At 36.4% G+C, this 18,388-nt stretch overlaps 1 protein-coding gene across 1 annotated transcript in view; it reads right to left on the bottom strand.

Annotated features, from left to right (window-relative positions):
- Window positions 1-8,167: 8,167 nt before the first annotated feature.
- Window positions 8,168-18,388, bottom strand: part of LOC115219497 (receptor-type tyrosine-protein phosphatase T) — a 102,720-nt gene continuing 92,499 nt past the window's right edge. The window contains exons 25-28 of the mRNA XM_036509409.1: window positions 17,468-17,599; window positions 14,720-14,871; window positions 11,159-11,294; window positions 8,168-9,859 (exon numbers count right to left, since the gene is read on the bottom strand). Of these exons, the coding sequence (XP_036365302.1) occupies window positions 9,782-9,859; window positions 11,159-11,294; window positions 14,720-14,871; window positions 17,468-17,599 (498 nt within the window). The 3' untranslated portion in view covers window positions 8,168-9,781. The remainder of the gene's footprint in view (window positions 9,860-11,158; window positions 11,295-14,719; window positions 14,872-17,467; window positions 17,600-18,388) is intronic.

Raw genomic sequence — 18,388 nt, 5'->3', positions numbered from 1 at the left:
CTATCAATCAATCTATCTATATTAAAGTTGTACACATACACATATACACACACACACATAATGTACACACACGCGCTCGATCGTTTGTACGTATACATTATACATGGAAAGTGAATTGAACAGTTGCCGTGTGTCCTTTAAATCGCTAAACTGGCTGTACACTGGAACGGCTACACATTTAAACAGATCAATCAGTGATGAGACTGGAAATGATATTTATTTGAAGCTAAGGCGGTAGGCTGGCAGAAACCCTTACACGCCGGGCGAAATGCTTAGCAGTATTTCGTGTCTTTACTTTCTGAGTTCAAATTCCGCACAGGTTGACTTTGCTTTTCCTCCTTTCGGGATCTATAAATTATGTGCCTATTGCGTACTGGGGTCAATCTAATCGACTGGCCTTCATCACCTCAAATTTCGGTCCTTGTGCCTAGAGTGTAAAAGAATATTTATTTCAAACTTTGGCACAAGGCCACCAAGTTCGGGTGAGGAGGGTTAAATCGATTACTTCTACCACAATACTCAAGTGGTACTTGTTTTATTGACCACGAAAAGATAAACGCAAACTCAACTTTGGGCGGAATTTGAACTTAGAATGGTAATGACGGGGGAAATGCCGCTAAGCATTTTGCCTTGTGTGCTCGCCGCCCTTATGCAGGCACATAATAGTGGTAAAACTATTGAAAGATTATACTACTAGACTTGAATATCTGAGTAAGTGAGCGCTCCATGTGTTTATAAAGTATTGTGCTTTCCATATAAGTTACATTGTGTGACACTCCCTTCACCAATTGTCAAATGGAGATAGTAGTAACTCTGATGGCTTCCGATATACGTCGCTGCAGCCTGCATTTATATTAGTAGATAATAATCGGAATGTTTTGGTCTACTTTTCAGAACACTCCCTTCTTACTGTTGTTCGTGCAATCACCAAGCACACACACACACAGCACATACACGCACGCAGGCGCACACACACAAACTCTCTCTCTCTCTCTCTCTGTTTCTCACATACCAGTCAAAGAGAGATACTTTACACAATCGCATGTTTTTCAAGAAATTGCTGCATGCTCTCCTTGAAACGAGAATCTATTTTTTCTAACAAGTAGGAAGAAGACCAGAAAATTTAATCTATTGTAACCTATGATTACTGAACATACGGGATGGGTATAACTGGAATTCCTTTCTTGATAGGTCATGTATACATACATACATACAGACAGACAGCAGACACACACATATATGCATGCAAACGCCAAATGCTTGATGCACAGAAGGTATCAACCAAATACCTGATGCACAAAAGGGATACAGATGCAGGGAAGACAATAAAATGTGACAACCGATGTAGACTTTGTGGACTTAACACCGAAGACATCACCCACAATTTAAGCAGTTTTCCAAAAATGTCATCACAGTATTATCTACTGATGAGACATGATGTAGAGAGGACAATCTATAATGAAATCCATTAGAAGAATAACCACGAGGACACAGAAATAAGAACCCACAGTGTGGTAGAAGCCATAGCAACTCATAATAAAAAGGAGCATTGGTGGAATGGCCCAGTGCAAATCTCAGGCCTGATATAATAACTTGAGATTGAGAAGTTGTAGAAATTAGCTGCCCAGCAGATATTAGCATAAAGCTGAAGATCACTGAAAAAGAGAATATCTATGTTGACTTATTGAGAAATCTGCAGTTACTTTATCCAGATTACTTGTTCAGGTTTATGACTGTAACTATTGGGACCACGGGATATGTAACACCCTGCTTAAAGACCAATCATGGGGAACTAGGCTTCTCAATATCAGAAACGAAAAGGCTAATTCGAAGAGTACAGATCCAACCAGTCACTAGAACTCTAAATATCTGTAAAACTTTCCAAGAGTTTATCATTTAAATATATATGAACATGTCTAGATATGCAAATATATGCACGAGAATACATACATAAAACCAAATATACAAATCTGCGCGTATACACACATACGAACATACATGCAAACATAAATATATACATATATACATACATACACACACACACACACATATACATACATACATACATACATACATACATACATACATACATACATACATACATGCAAAAAACCCGTTGGTAATGTTAAAATTCCAGTGACGGTTCCTTGGATCTAGGTTAGAAAGCAATACAGATACATGCACACACACACACACACTCACACACATACATACATACATACACACACACATACATACATACATACATACATACATACACACATACACACATATACATACACACACAACCTTGTTGATATTGAAATTCCAAGGAAGCTCTGAATCAAGGTTGGAATCCGATTGTTTCTCTATTCGAAAGAAATCCTGAAATAAAACTGATTAATGACAAACATACGTAGATACATACATAGATACATACATACATACATACATACATAGATACATAGATACATACATACATACATATATACATACATACATACATACATACATACATATAAGCATAAATGGATATGAATATAAACAGATCGACATACAGATAGATAGGTACATAGGTAATATGAACAGACACGCACACATACACACGTGCACCAGCAAATGAAGACTGAAACACGTGACCATATACACACACATACCTCACTTCACACAGGTGCACATATGAAGACATACATCCATACATAACAGACGCAGTGTGTGTATGTATGAATTTTGTGAACTTTCGAGAGTACATGAAATAATTATGGCCATGATAATGATAATAATAATAATGATAATTGCTGCTACTGCTGCTACTATTACTCCCACCACAACCACCACTAACAGCAGCAATAATAAAGGTGACGGAGACGATGCTGATAGTGTTAACTATATTAATATTAACTTCACTGAAACGTAAAATTTCGTTTTTAGGTGCGGTCAAGGTTCAGTCAAGTTAATATTAATATAGTTAACACTATTAGTGCCCATCAAGCCGTGACGTCTAACCACGACGTGCCCACCAATCCGTAACGTCTGACCCGCTCAACAATTGGCTAAAATATTTCGTTGTCAAAAGCGGGATAAATGCTAACCAAGTTACCAAACCATGAAATCTGAGTCAAATACTGATTGGTCGAAATACAGTTAGAATTTAGTTGGCGCGCTCACCAAACTATGACATCTAAGCTACATACTGATTAATCAAAATGCACTTTGTAAGATTCAACCTGCTGGAACCAATCGGAAGGTATTTAAAGGACAAATTCAATAATTTCACTAGAGTTGTCAATAGTGGAACACGACTGTCACAACTACTCAATAAACCTGATGTTTGCGTAACGCATTAAAGTACTAGTTTTATCACAACAAATATATAATATTCTATTATTATAATATTGCAAATAATAAACCGTGAAAATCAGACTAGGTTGGAATTTCATTGATTGTTATATTCTTCTATATGCAATCATACAAAAGCAGGCACGAAATTGCGTTTGACACTCTGGCCGATAACTGATGACGAGTTGGGGACCTTCTGTGTCTGTTTCCGTTCGTCTGTGCATTTACTGTTTCTTAACTTGCCATCCAGTGTCAGTTTTACGTTTTTGCATTTACTTACTATACGTTATTTTAACTTGTGTGTGTGTGTTTGAGGATTGGAACGGGGTCAGACAAATAATCATGCCGAATGAAATTAATATAGTTTTATATTTGGAAGAATGAAACATTTTTTGGAAGTAAAGCCTATCGTAAAGGCGTTGGCAATAACAAATGTCACTTCTTATTTGCGAAGGTGTGATATTTGTCAGCTTGGGAACCATTGTTTTATGGAGGTTTTCTTCTTCTTTCTCTCTCTCACTTTCACTCCCTCTATCTTTTTTCTCTCTCTCTTTCACTCTTGCACACAACCTCCCTTTTTTCTCTTTCACGCTTTCACTTTCTCCAAAGTGTATGTTGCCTCTTCACTCTGTTCAGGCAATTATAAATTTTCTAGAATTCTTAGTCATTGACAATTATTCGGTAGCCATGATAAAACTCGGAGTTGTATCATAGCTACCGAATACATGTCACATATTTCATTCACAGATAAATTCCTCTATTTACATAATATAGAGGTCTCTTTCTTTCTTTTGTTGTCTTACCATTTCTATCAATATATATATATAATCTCAAGGACTTGACATTTGCCGTTGCTAGATAGGTATGAACAGTTTTGTTTGTTAATCTGACTTAACTTACTGCAAGGTTTTACCTTTTATTTTTTCCAAGTGATTTTGTATTATTTCTGTTGCCAAGCAGATGCTAGTTTAACGTTGGATTCCTTTAGTCTCTTGAAATTTCTTCACAATTTTCCAAAGTGTTCCTCGGTTAATTTTAAGCCCTTTTGCTATGGATGTATTAGTTTCGTTCCTTTTGCGGAGGTTATGTTTGTATTTTGGTCTACAGACATTACCTAGTTTATAGATGTGAATATATTTAGTCTGAAGAGAAAAGAAGATACACTAATCTTTTATAATATGTAATTTTCATATCTTATTACATCTACTGATAGTTATTAAAGCCCGAAAATTCGGTTACCTTAATTTCGGGACATCTTTTATACATATATATGAGAGAGAGAGAGAGAGAGAGAGAGAGAGAGAGAGAGAGAGAGAGAGAGAGAGAGAGCTAGATTACTATTGTTAATAACTAGTATTTTGTGAATGATACTAATGTTTTGAGGGTGGATATTTTTTTAATTATTTTTGTCATAGCTCGTACAGAATGCAGGAAGGACAACGCACGAATCACAATTTTCCCTTTCCTCCCCGATGAGAGAAAATACTTTAAACGATCTTCAAACGGCACGCCTGAACCTAATGAGGATTCTACAAAAGGTACTTGACGGTGGGGTAGGAGAGACAGCTGGATCGAAACGTTTAAAAACGGAATCAGTCAATTCAAGGCGATCCCACTGAGGGTGTTTCTATAAAAGTTTCACTGAGTACACTCTGGCTAACATGACGCTCTGATAGGAGACACTTGCTCGATGTAGGATTAAACCGGAATTCCCGAGATCTCATAAACCTTTTAACTATACAGTTGTACTTAACACCCAAACGGTATAGGATGTGATAGCAGTTGAAGTGGGGATGACAGTGGTGGTGGTGGTGGTGGTGGTGGCAGTAGTGGTAGTTTTGGATAGTACAGTTGTTTAGCTCTAAATCAACCTTGATTATGCAGATACCTGTAAGATCAAATACCGTTTATTTCAGACACTACATCCAGTACTACATTATTATCTAATATATCCTGTGGCCTATTAACGACAGTAGTGTGTGCTTTCAGAAAGATTTATCTTCTAAGTACAACAGGTCGCGTAACCAGAGAGCGGTTCCTTTTCTGACTCGCCAGGTAAGCCCTGATTGTGCAGACAAATGAACAGAGCCGTCTTAAGGAGCATTATAGCCACTCCCCTACCGTGTATAGACTTGGACTGACTTTCGGATTTATTTAGTGACAGAAACCCAAACCATATATAGATTATCGCTGGGTCCTTGAACTTGGAAATCTCAAGTAAATGATGTTCCAATCGTGACCCTACGTCTTTTGTGTCTGTGTGCGTATGCATCTACATATGTATGTGTGTGTGTTAGGGCGCACGCGCATGCAAACGTCAATTTTGCTTTTCGTCTTTCCGAAGTGGACAAAATAATGTGGCAATAGAAGGTCTGGGTCGATGTAATCGACTCGTTCCCTACCCTAAATTTTAAACCTTGTACCTTTATTGATTTCAAATTTTGACACAAGGCCAGCAATCTCTGGAGAGAGGTACGTTGATTACATCGACCCCTCAGTTCTTGGCCGATACTTATCTTATAGACTCCACCCCACAAAAATGAAAGGCACATTTTCCCGGCGTGCTAATTATTCTTTTCTGCTCTAGGTAGGAGGCCCGAAATTTAGGGGGAGGGATCCAGTGGATTAGATCGTTCCCAGTACGCAACTGCTACTTAATTTATTGACCCTGAAAGGATGAAAGGCAAAGTCAACCTCGGAGGAATTTGCAATCAGAACTAAAGACAGAGAAGATACCGCAAAGCATTTCGACCGGCGTGCAAACGTTTCTTCTTTCTTTATTGCCCACAAGGAACTAAACATAGAGGGCACAAACAAGGACAGACAAACGGATTAAGTCGATTATATCAACCCTAGTGCGTAACTGGTACTTATTTAATTGACCCCGAAAGGATGAAAGGCAATGTCGACCTCGGCGGAACTAAGAACGTAGCGGCAGACGAAATACCGCAAAGCATTTCTGCTAACGTTTCTGCCAGCTCACCGCCTTAATGCCTTGTACCTATATTATAAAAAATTATTATTATTATAATCACCGTGGCGCGCTGGCAATATTGTGAAAGCAGCTTTTCTTCCGAGTTCATACTCTGAGACCAAATTCCGCTAGCGGTCAACTTAGTCTTTCCTCGCTCCGGAGTGGAAAAATTAGTGTGCCAGTCCAGTACTGGGTGCGATGTACTAAATTAGTACCATAAAAAATACTGACCTCCTGCCTGAATTAAAAACAATTATATACGGCATTCAGCGGGAAAAATCATTAGCGGATATTTTTGAGATCAGTGATCAGCCGATACCAAAACAGCCATCCACAACCACTCATAGCAATCCAACAAACATACCCTGCCACTAAATAACATAAATCTAATAAATACTACAAGATCCAAAGTAAGACGGGCGCATCGGAAGGCCTCGAAGTCGAAGATTTTACACTAACGGAGACAACACTTGAATATCACCTGAGGAAACATAACTTGATCTCATTATGAAAAAAAGTCTTTTATGTTTCGAACCTACGCACTTCAACTGAACAATGACTTACATAATTACATCTTTCTTCAATGTACACGTCTACCAATTGTGATATAATAAAAGAAGAAATACTGAAGACGATTTTGTTCCATTAATATCTTTGATAGAATTGTTTCTTTTATGAATGTCAATATTTATAATAATTATGTTGCGAAGAGCTGGCAGATGAAGAAAGGGTAGAGTATTAGGTTGAATTCGTTGCAGTGCTTCGCTGCAAGTATCGCTGCCGGACAACTTTTATTTTCTCTTTTTAATCATTGCGGTGTCCTTAAAATAAACATCAGTAAAAATAATTCGGTCTTATAGACACGTTCCTCATGTCGTATGCATAACATTGTAACTAGTGATATTTATGTGATGTCAATGATTATTAGAATGGTGAGCGAGGCCTTGTGAATGTGGGATCAATATTAGTGTGGGGAATAAGGCAGCGAGCTGGTAGAATTGTTACCAGTCTGGACGAAATGTTTATCGGTGTTTCATCCATCGCTACGTTCTGAAGTGAAATTCCGCCGAAGACGATTATGTCTTTCATCCTTTCGGGGTCGATAAACTAAGTGCCAGTGAAACATTGGGGTCGATGTAATCGACTAGTCCCCTCCCCAAGTTTCAGGACTTGTGCTTTTAGTAGAAAATATTATTAGGGTGGTGAATAAGGTGGGGATCTGGCAGAATCGTCAGATTTCCTCCGTCTTTACGCTTTGAGTTCAAATTCTGCCGAGGTCAACGATGCCTTTCATTCTTTCGGAGGCGATAAAATATTTAATAGACTTGCCCTTCCAATTAAATTTCTGGCCTTGTGCCGAAATTTGAAACCATTATTAGTGTGGTGAATGGAGCGTCGAGCGAGCAGTTTTTTAGAGCAGTGACAGAATGCATAGCAGGATTACTTTTCACTCCCTACATTTTGAGTTCAAATTCAGCCGATGGTGACCTTGCACTTCTTCGTTTCGGATTTGATAAAATAAATAGTAGTGAGCACTGAGATCGGTGTAATTGATCACCCCACCCACCTAAATTGTTACCCTTGTACAAAAAAAATTGAAAATGAAATATTCAGACTGTACAATGTTGCGTGAGAGAGAGGAATGGTAAAATGTGCGTTCGCGTTTATGGGGGCGGTATGGGGTTGTTGTGTATGCGAAAGAGAGAAAAATATAGAGTGAAAAAGAGAGAAGTGTAGAGCTTACCATTTCATTAAAATTATCAGTTTTTCGCCATCTGTTTTCTCGAGTAATCCCTGTTTTAGCCATGTATTATTTCGAGATAATTTTGGTGTTTAGGGACGTGTTTAGGATAAAATGACAAACATCAACGTTTATAGATATAGATAAATTTATTAATTCGCATGACTGACCAGAGTTTATAATCATAACTTCATTTATACAGATTACACAAAAAATTACAAGATTATATTGATTTATACATATATATATATATTTATATATAAGCATCTGCTGTTGATCTCAGACTAGATTATTTATACTTATATTACAGGAGGTTTTTTTTTGCTGAGCCCCAGGCAAAATGTGGTTGACTAAATTAAAATATTACTGATCAATATTTTCTTGATCTAAGCAACGATATTGACACCAACTGCATGTCCACGAATCGAGAAAGCAAGAGTTATGGATGAATGGAGAGATCATTAACACTAAAGACAGAAACATTTGAAGTGTATGATCTGAGAGGAAAGCGTCAGTATATGACTTGTGAAGAACGCATGGGATATAATTCTGATCGGCGAGGATACACACTGTGTATAAATGCGATGGATATCAAGGGTATATGGATAGAAAGGGCAACAATTGTATACTTATTGAGATGAGAGGCGAGATATTTCAGTAATCATGGCACCATAGTATGTGAATTAGGAAGACTCCAGTTATCTTTGAAGTGAAGGATACTATTAACTGAAATGACAGCAACATTATATGAAAGAAGCTACCATCCTTGTATGGATAGAGCCAGGAGAAATGGTAAATGAAGCGGTGGTGTATCAATTGAGAGGATAACTGTGCTACGTGAATTGGTTTGTATTAAAACATTGTCGCTGTTTCGAAGTAGCTGAACGTTACCTCTCGAAATTGTAGGAATGTCAAATGTTATATAATATTAAAATGTAGGATATCAAGTGGGTTGATTTAATATAAGAAACGATAAAAAAGTGAGAAATATATAGACAAAATATTGAAAATGGAGAGAGGGGCAAAGGAGACTGATTGTAATAAATCAGCACATAAAATACTGTAAGATATATAATTAAGAAAAATGTGAATAAGAGCAATGACTCAAAAGATTAAATGACATAAATTTAGATAACTATGTTAACCGGCGATATACTTAATGCTGTATACACACAATAGTAAGAAAAATAGTGATTAGTCTTAGTTGGAGACAATAAAAATGAATTTATCGCTAATTGTAGCATAGTCTCAAAAAAAGCTGTAATAATTCTAAGATATCAATATTAACATTTCATAGTTAATTGACTTGTGTAGGAAAGAAAAACCTCAGCCATTTATTTATAGGCAAGGAGAGCCATATTTTCGTTTGTTGAAAACCATAAATTTAGCGCATCCTTTCTAAGGGTTCCTGACGAATTAACATTGACATTTCGGGAAGAAAAAGTGGTCCGAATTAATTTTGGCGGCTGTAATTAGCATAAGGTATTATTACCAAATAATGCTCATAGTTGGCCTATATGTGTAAACAAAGATGACGCCTGCCTCGTAGCATGTAAATTAATTTTGAGAGACGAATTATTATCTTCTTGAAATGGTTTTCCTTTTCCTTTGAGAGAAACAAAGAATTCCCGCGAGGCTCTTGTTTTCGTTATCCAACAAACAAGTAATTGTTTTGCATACATCATTTCTTATTTCATAAGATGTAAAACTTATTATGAGAGATCTCTAAAATGATTCACTCCTACACATCACTGTACAAAATTGGAGTATAGAGACGATTCGTTCTGTAAATATTCTGCAACTTTCCAAACGAAGGCGTAGGATTCCTGTCAAAGAAATAAATATGAGTTATTCAATCAAATCATTTAAAATGACTTAATACACAATTATTTTATTTTACTGTATCCTTTACTTAGCATTATAAATTCCTTCCACATCTAATAAAAACAACTTTCGAAATAAGCTCTTGGTACTAATTTACGCAGATGTATTCATTATATGAAGATATACTAAGGCGGCGAGCTGGCAGAATCGTTAGAGCGCCGGGCGAAATGCTTAGCGTTATTTCATCCGTGTGAACATTATTAGCTCAACTTCCGCCGAGGTCAACTTTGCCTTTCATCCTTTCGGGGTCGATAAATTAAGTACCAGTTACGCACTGGGGTCAATGTAATCTACTAACTTCCTCCCCCAAATTCCAGGCCTTGTGTCTTAAGTAGAAAGTATTATATGAAGATATGCTAAGGCGGCAAGCTGTCAAAATCGGTCGAAACGCTTAGCGGTATTTCGTCCGTGTGAACGCTCTGAATTCAAATTCCGCCAAGGCAGACTTTGCCTTTCACCTTTTCGGGGTCAATAAAAATAGGTACCAGTGAAACATTAGTACATGTATTCGACTAGTCCCTTCCCCCAATCTTTCAGCCCTTGTACCTTTAGTAGAAAGGATTACATGAAGATATACTAACTTCTTAAATATGGAACATATCAGAGGTGTATGTCTAAATAGATAACATTGGTCTAAATAAAGTGATTGTGAACTATAATTTTGATGATCCCGGACATGAATCATTACAAAGGCTATTAATTTCCTCTCATAATATCGAGATTAAAATAATGGTGATTTACTGATTTTGTACAGTAACATATAACATTTTTAACTCAATAGCCAGCCACTGGTTACTGAGTGTTCCCTACAAGATATATTAATAAATAAATGTAAAGTTCATTGATGTGGCCTCCTGCTGTACTTTTGAATTTGTTTATCTAAATTGAGAGAAATATTTACCTATCACTAACAATGAAATTCAAACTCGCAACATGTCCAAAATAACACGTTTAAAAATTTCTAGGGTAGCAAGGGAAATGTTTTAGTTCTTTCGATTCTGGAGTTTGCTAATCAAATTTACCCACATATATACGACCCACTGTTCGTACATTTCCGTTGTAAGATAACTAATCCAAATAGTTATTAGTGTATCAATGATCACCAAACTTGAAACTTATTTTCAGAAAAGTGTTCAAATAACAGTAAAAATTTTAACGACAGATTTTTCTCTTTCTGATATTTAGCAAAACTTGGTTGAAACACATAAACGAAAGTGAGAGAAAGATGTTGTTATACTCACACTGTCAGGTATTATATTTGGTTCTATTTTCTTGACCAGTCGAACCAACCGTACTATGTTGACTACTGATTGACTGGTTATTGCAGCTTTCAAAATGTGAATGACGCACAGCATACCACTTTTATGGAAATTTTTACTTTACATGAAAGAAGGATGAGAATTGTTTTACGTTTAAAAACATGTGAATAATACATTCTAACATTGTAAAAAATCATGATTCGGACAAAATTTCTCAGTAACATACAGAGACAAAGATATATATTTGAAATTGTATGTAGAAGTTCCATTAAAAAATAAACCATACTTTACTATACTGTATATAAGTAAAAATAGGACGATGTTTCTTATTTTTAAAAATTATTAATTATTATTATTATTAATATTATTATTATTATTAGTATTATTATTATTATTATTATTATTAATATTATTATCGTTATCATTATCATTATTACTATTATTATTATTATTATTATTATTATTATTATTATTATTATCATCATCATCATCATTATCATTATCAGTATTATTATTATTATTATTATTATTATTATTATTATCATTATTATTATTATTATTTTTCTTCTTTCTTCAAATTTTCTTCCATTCCTAGCCGGTTGTTTTCCGTATACCTAGGGCAGAGAAGCTCATTGTATGCATTCCCAGATTACATCGTAAATTCACAGGTAAAATATATATTTTTAAAAATTAATAAACAAATAAATTCATGAATGGATGTTGTTTTCACAGCGATAATGCTCTTCTCAGTACATGAGCCGTTCCAGTTAACACGATTTTTTGCTCTTCCTGTAGGGATGGTAAGCCTGGAATCATTTTCAAATAGGTTTCAGTACCTTTTTTATCATTCCTAGAGATCCTACAATCACTGGTACTGTAGTCCCCTTGAGATGCCACACTTTTTCAATTTCTATTAGCAGGTGTTTATATTTACTAATCTTGTCAAATTCTTTCGCCGCTATATTGTGATCGCAAGGGATACTCATGTCAATTAATAAACATATCTTTTTTATCTGATCTTTTATAATAATATCCGGTTTATTAGCTTTTATAGTATTGTCGGTCTGTACGGGGAAGTCCCCTAGAATCGACACATTTTCTCCCACAGTCACAGCTTCAGGATGGTGTTTATACCATTTGTCAGCGGTTTTGATTTTATAATACCGTCATATTGTCCAATGTAAATACTGGCCGACTCAGTCATGTTTTGCTTTATATTCTTCAGGTGCTAAGACTCTACACCCTGAGATTGGATGGTCTATTGTTTCAATCTCATCGTTACAGAATCGGCATTTTGGGTCAGCTCCATTTTTTATCACATTGGCTTTATAGTTCTGGGTTAATAAGCTTTGGTCTTGAGCAGCTAATATGAAACCTTCACACTCTGCTTTTAGTCCTGAGCTTCGTAACCATTGATGCGTATGCTTCTGGTCGACATCGGCTTGTTTGCTACGGGCCACATACTTGCCATGCGGAGGTTTCTGTTCCCATATGCTAGCTAATTTTTCATGTGCTTTTGTCTTTGCAATCAATTTTCTTTTCTTTGCAGCAGTAGTTGGCGCATTTCCTTCAACCTGATCAATCTGGTATGTATCTAAGAGATCAGTAGCGAATGTTTCGCTCTCTTTCAGAATAGAGTGAAGTTTTTTCGGTCTTTCATGTTTTTCAACAAGTTTTAGCATCCAATCTTTGGCTGTTTCAAGGTATTTGGCCTGTCTGATTGTGGTGGTTTTGTACGTAAGTTCAAGCTGGATCAAGCCTTGACGTCCCTGAGCTCCGGGAAGGTAAAAACGACCCACGTCTGCCTTTGGATGGTACATGTTATTACAACTCAGTGGCTTGCAGATTTTTCTATCAATTTTCATTATTTCACTGGTATTCCAGTTAAGCACATTGAAGCTATAAAGAACAACTGGGACTCCTAAGGAATTTATGGCTAACACCTTTTTATATGCATTTAGCTCAGACTTCAGGACTGCTCGAACTCTTCTATAACATTCCTTCCTAACTTTCTTTTTCATGGTTGTATGCTGGATATCAGAGCCTCCTTTTATTCCTAGGTATTTATAGGTCTGTTTTATTATTATTATTATTTTTATTATTATTATTATTATTATTATTATTATTATTATTACAATACTGTTTTCAGAGGCTGAATATCTGTTCGGTGGCTAAAGTAAATGACCACCTATCAAAATAGTTTAGCTTCGCTCGTTTGGTCCATCAATGATGCCCAGTCTCGCCTCTCTGTACTTACTGACTCGCCGTGTAATCTACATGATTTTGCATTGATACTGATTTGCGGGGGATGAAGAGGGACTTCAGTGTTAGCCTGGAACATGCTACAAAACCAAAACTTCTGGTGGGCAGTGAAGTGTGTGGTTTTGAAAGACTCTAGCACTCAACTAGAAGGAAACATAGGTTATCATAGAAGTATCACACACAATAACTACATTACATTTATACATAAAAGCTATTACACAAAATATTACTCAAATATCACAAAACACACACGATATCTTTAAAAGCACATACCGCAAAGAAGTAATGGACATCAGGGACAGAAATTCTCGTGGAAGCACTTACAGCCATCCAGATTAGGCAGTAAAAATGTACATGGCTTAAAGTCACTAGATATAGATGCAAAATCCATCAGTGAGAGCAGAATTTTCGAGCCTTAAGATTTTATGCACATTTTCGATTCATATAAGGTGTGCAAATCCCAAAGTCTAACGTGATTGGGAGGCGTAGTGTTTTGGAGTTTCGGAAGTGTCTAGATCTCACTATAACTACTCTTTTAATTGACCTAGAAAGTACGTTGGTGATTCTGGGGGAGGGGGATTCAGACAAGTAGTTGTTTATGCTCCTGCAGCGATGGATAACCAGAATTCTTCAAGTGTCAGGTTTCCTTGGAACCGTCGTATTCTTTAGTATTAGAAAGCTACTGTATCATCATCTTGAATGTACGTTTTGATTTGTGAGACAAGCTGATATGGGCAGGGTGAAAAATCTTCGCAATCTGCTCGATATTTCCAACGGTCTGAAAAATACTTCATGGATTTTCTGGATCCACCATTGTAGACATGGACAAACAGCGTTGGATCATTCAGATCGTATTTAGATAGAGCGTTCTCTAGGCCAGCAGATAAAGCATAATTTATCTTCAATTTAAAATTGTTGGCTGCGAAATCCACAACTCTGTAATCTGTACGGTCGACAAAGATAGGCTTTGTAGGCAGGGATGCGGTTACTGGAAGCTGGACGTTTCTTTCCGACACTCGATTTCACACAAACTGTATTAGTTTATTAGTTACGCAGATGTTCGCTAGGGCAATCGTCAATAACAGGTGGGGATTCGCCATCCCAAAAGGTGATTAAATAACGATCGATAAGGTTTAGTAAAGTGATAGCAATAAAGAAAACGGGATCAGAGGGAAACTTATTTAAAAACATAGAAGACTTAGTTAAAAAGAAATATTGTTTTCGAATGGGATCACAACGGATGTAGCGGGAATTTGTGAATTTATCAATATTTTCACTTACCGACAATACACAGCAATTTTTTTATTGAACTGCTCATTTTGATGAGCGCTGAGAATATCACTTAGTTTTAAAATCTCTGCAGATGATGGATAATTTCCGTCCGCCCATATGGCGACTTGGAAATGATTGATCTCAAATTCTTCGATCCTCGACTGCAATATCAAAAAAAATATTGTGAATAAAATATGAATAAAAATTGAAAGAAATTCTTTGGCTTTTAAGGATTTCTCATAAAAGTCTAGTCACAGACACGAGCGAGTACTACCGAGTGACTGAAAGTTACTAGATGGGATGGATTTGATCGCAGTAAGTTACATGCCAAAGTTGGGCAGCAAAAGACAAGTGACAAACCATTTATAGGTACCTGTAATCATAACATACAGTATGTTATGATTACCTAAGTGTTTAATGAATGCGAAAATTCTGTAACATAACATACATTTAACTTTAAAATTATTGTATATATTATTATTATTATTATTATTATTAATAATAATAATATAATAATAATAATAATAATAATAATAATAATAATAATAATAATAATAATAATAATAATAATACACCGGAAAAGGTAATGGGTGATAAGGGGAAGGGAAAATTCCTTTGGGATTTTTATTTCCAGATAAACAAAGAGTTTGTCTCTCCCAAAGGCACCGGCCTTCGGTGCTCTAACATCTTGACCGTCTGGAAATCCAAGTATCAGAGGACTTTTGCCTTTCCCTTTTCGTCCATTATATTTTCCGGTGTATGGTGATACCAAGCACCCATACTTACGGCATAGTAGCCAAGGGCGAATTTGGGCTACTTTATCGTGCCTACGCTTGTATTCTTTCTGCGCAAGACTTTCACAAGCACAAAAAATTTGAATCACGCTTTCGACCCTCTTCCCACACTTTCTACAGAGGGTCGATGGACTTGTGTGGTATATATTCTTTTTCACTGAATTGGTATTCAATGCCTGGTCCTGAGCAGCGAGGATTAGACTTTCAATATTCTTTTTTAGGTCACACATTTTGAGCCACCTCCATGCTGCTCCCTGGTCTATAAATTTGTTGGTTTCATGGAGGAACCGGCCATTATTAATATTATTATTATTATTATTATTATTATTATTATTAAGGCGGCGAGCTGGTAGAATTGTTACCGCGCCTGGAAAATTAGCAGTGTTTCGTCCGTCTGGACGTTCTGACTTCAAATTCCGTCGAGATCGACGTTTCCTCCCATCCTTTCGGGCTAGATAAAATAAGTGTCAGTTAGACACTGGGATAGATGTAATCGACTTATCCCATCCCTCGAAATTGCTGGCCTTGTGTCAAAACTCTGAAATCCTTACTAAGGCGGCGAGCCGTCAGACTTGTCAGGGCGCTGGACACAATGCCTTGCGGAATTTCGTCCGTTTTTACGTTCTGCGTTCAAAATCTGTCGTGTTCGAATTTCCCTTTCATCCTTTCTGGATTAAGTGTTTGTTGAGCGACGGGGGTTTATGCGATCGACTAGCCCTATCTCCTGAAATTTCATATTTTGTTTCTAGGTTAGAAAGGATCAGTATTTCTATTGTCTTGTAAAATATTTATTTCGACTCCACAGTTGCTAGATTACTAAATGTGTTAGATTACTTAAGTGTGGGAACGTGCCTTCGGTTATGTGAGTAGGATTTCTAAACAAAGGTATTTGTTGCTTGTTTTTGCTCTTTGGTGTAAATAGACAGCTGTTTAGAATGCTTTGAGTCGATCTGTTAACAGGGTGACAAAATAACAACAAAAAAAAAAACGGGGAAGACTCATCTCCTCAAAACAACTCCCGAAATGATTCGGCAATTGCCAAATAAGCAAAACGTTACTTGAACATAAATATTTCTTCTCCGACATATGGACATTTCAACATATAAAAAAAAATGAATGATTTTTTTCAAACCTTGAACAATGGGTTAGAATAGAATTGATAAGGTGTAGTATGGATGTGGTGATAGATACAATTAGATTAGAAGGACAATTAAAAATCTACAAGAGAAATATTGGAATGACTTTGCGACTGAAGTGCTTTGCAACGAGATTGGTCTTAGACCAACTCCTAAACGCGAATCACGAAGGTTGCATCATCAGAACCAAGGTACGTGCTGTAAGACACGAACGAGCAAAAACCGTTTTAGGGGTCTGTAGGGCAGAAACTACAATCCTCGAAGTCAAAGAGTGGTAGCACTGCCCAAATAATTCCAAACAAGGGGACCATGCCTCTGCTAAAAACTGAGGATTTTGGCAAAGAAGTGGGGGGTTGTCGTTGATGAAGGGACTGGTAAGATGCAGACATGTGCTACCCCATGCAGAGCAATCCACGACAACTTCCACCTCATCTGATACATCATGGAGAGAGAGAGAGAGAGAGAAGAGAGAAGAGAGAGAGAGAGTTGTCACTGAGCATGGCACTATGGGTCTCTAATCAGCATAGATCAATTGAATGTTTTCGATAGTGTTGACCATCCGTACTTGGCGTCTGTCTATTCTCAAAGCATCTGGTTTCGTATCCTTTCTCAGGGGCTGGATAGCTGCATTCACAAGTCAGAGTTAACGGTCACTTACTGGGAGATTTTGTCATCTTACTAAAACAAGTATCCTTAATTACGTTGTTATTATGAACCAACAAAATATAAAAATATATATTACAATGCAGGAATATAAGGTATAGCTTTCATTAAGCTATAATATCATTTTCAAAAGTGGAATAATTTTAAACATGAAATTAGCTTACATTGTTATCACATTCAACCTTCAAAACACTGTGTATGCAAACGTCTTTGCCTTCAACATTTATTAGTTCCAGGAGATATGGCCCAATTTTAACAGTTTCATTTAATGTCCTAGGCAAGTAAATAGGTGCTGCCTATGTAGAAAAACGAAAAAAAGGATAGAAATATTAATAGTGATATGAGTTAAATATTATATGATAGTATGTATAGTTAGAAGCATCAGGATTGAGAAATTATCACTCGAAAGGCCTATATCATATAAATGATGGGGCAGCTCATTAAAGTTGGTACTATGGTTTTTGTTATCGAAGTTCTTTTGGTATGGTGTAACTCTCCACAAACCAAGCAGAAAATCATAAGAAATGATGTATTATTTAGAGAGAAGTTTGTAATCTTTTTAGGTAAACGATACACCAGAAAATGTTTATAAATACTACCTAAAAATATTTGTAAAATATTGTTATATTTTGGGATGGTGAGTGTTTTTCTTGCCAAATAAACACACGCACTGTATACAAGTTCTTCACCTCAGATTTCTTATTGTTCTTATTATATGTCCTTTGTCTGGAAATCTTTCATTACACATCATGTGACCTACTTTGTATTCATAATCTCCAATTTTATTGTCATTTCGATACACAAAGTGTGCTGAAACAGTTCCCGCCTTTAAGAGTATCTCGAAAGGCCTGCTTCGTAGCCCAAAGTTCCGAGATCTTTTACAAGGTTTAAACAACCGAAAGAGCTTTACAACAGGCGAGAGAATCTAAGAGGGGACTACGTTGAAGAAAATCATAATTAACTGATCCTCATATTATTTTTTAAACAACGCCAGGCTTCCCAGCACCCTCGTAATACTGGTCTTATTTATACGGTAGTTTTATGTAGTTTTTTTTTATAACACAGATTAATCTTGAACACATCAA

The sequence above is a fragment of the Octopus sinensis genome, linkage group LG14, assembly GCF_006345805.1.
Source record: "Octopus sinensis linkage group LG14, ASM634580v1, whole genome shotgun sequence".
Lineage (NCBI taxonomy): Eukaryota > Metazoa > Mollusca > Cephalopoda > Octopoda > Octopodidae > Octopus > Octopus sinensis.
This window is presented reverse-complemented; position numbering and strand designations above follow the sequence as displayed.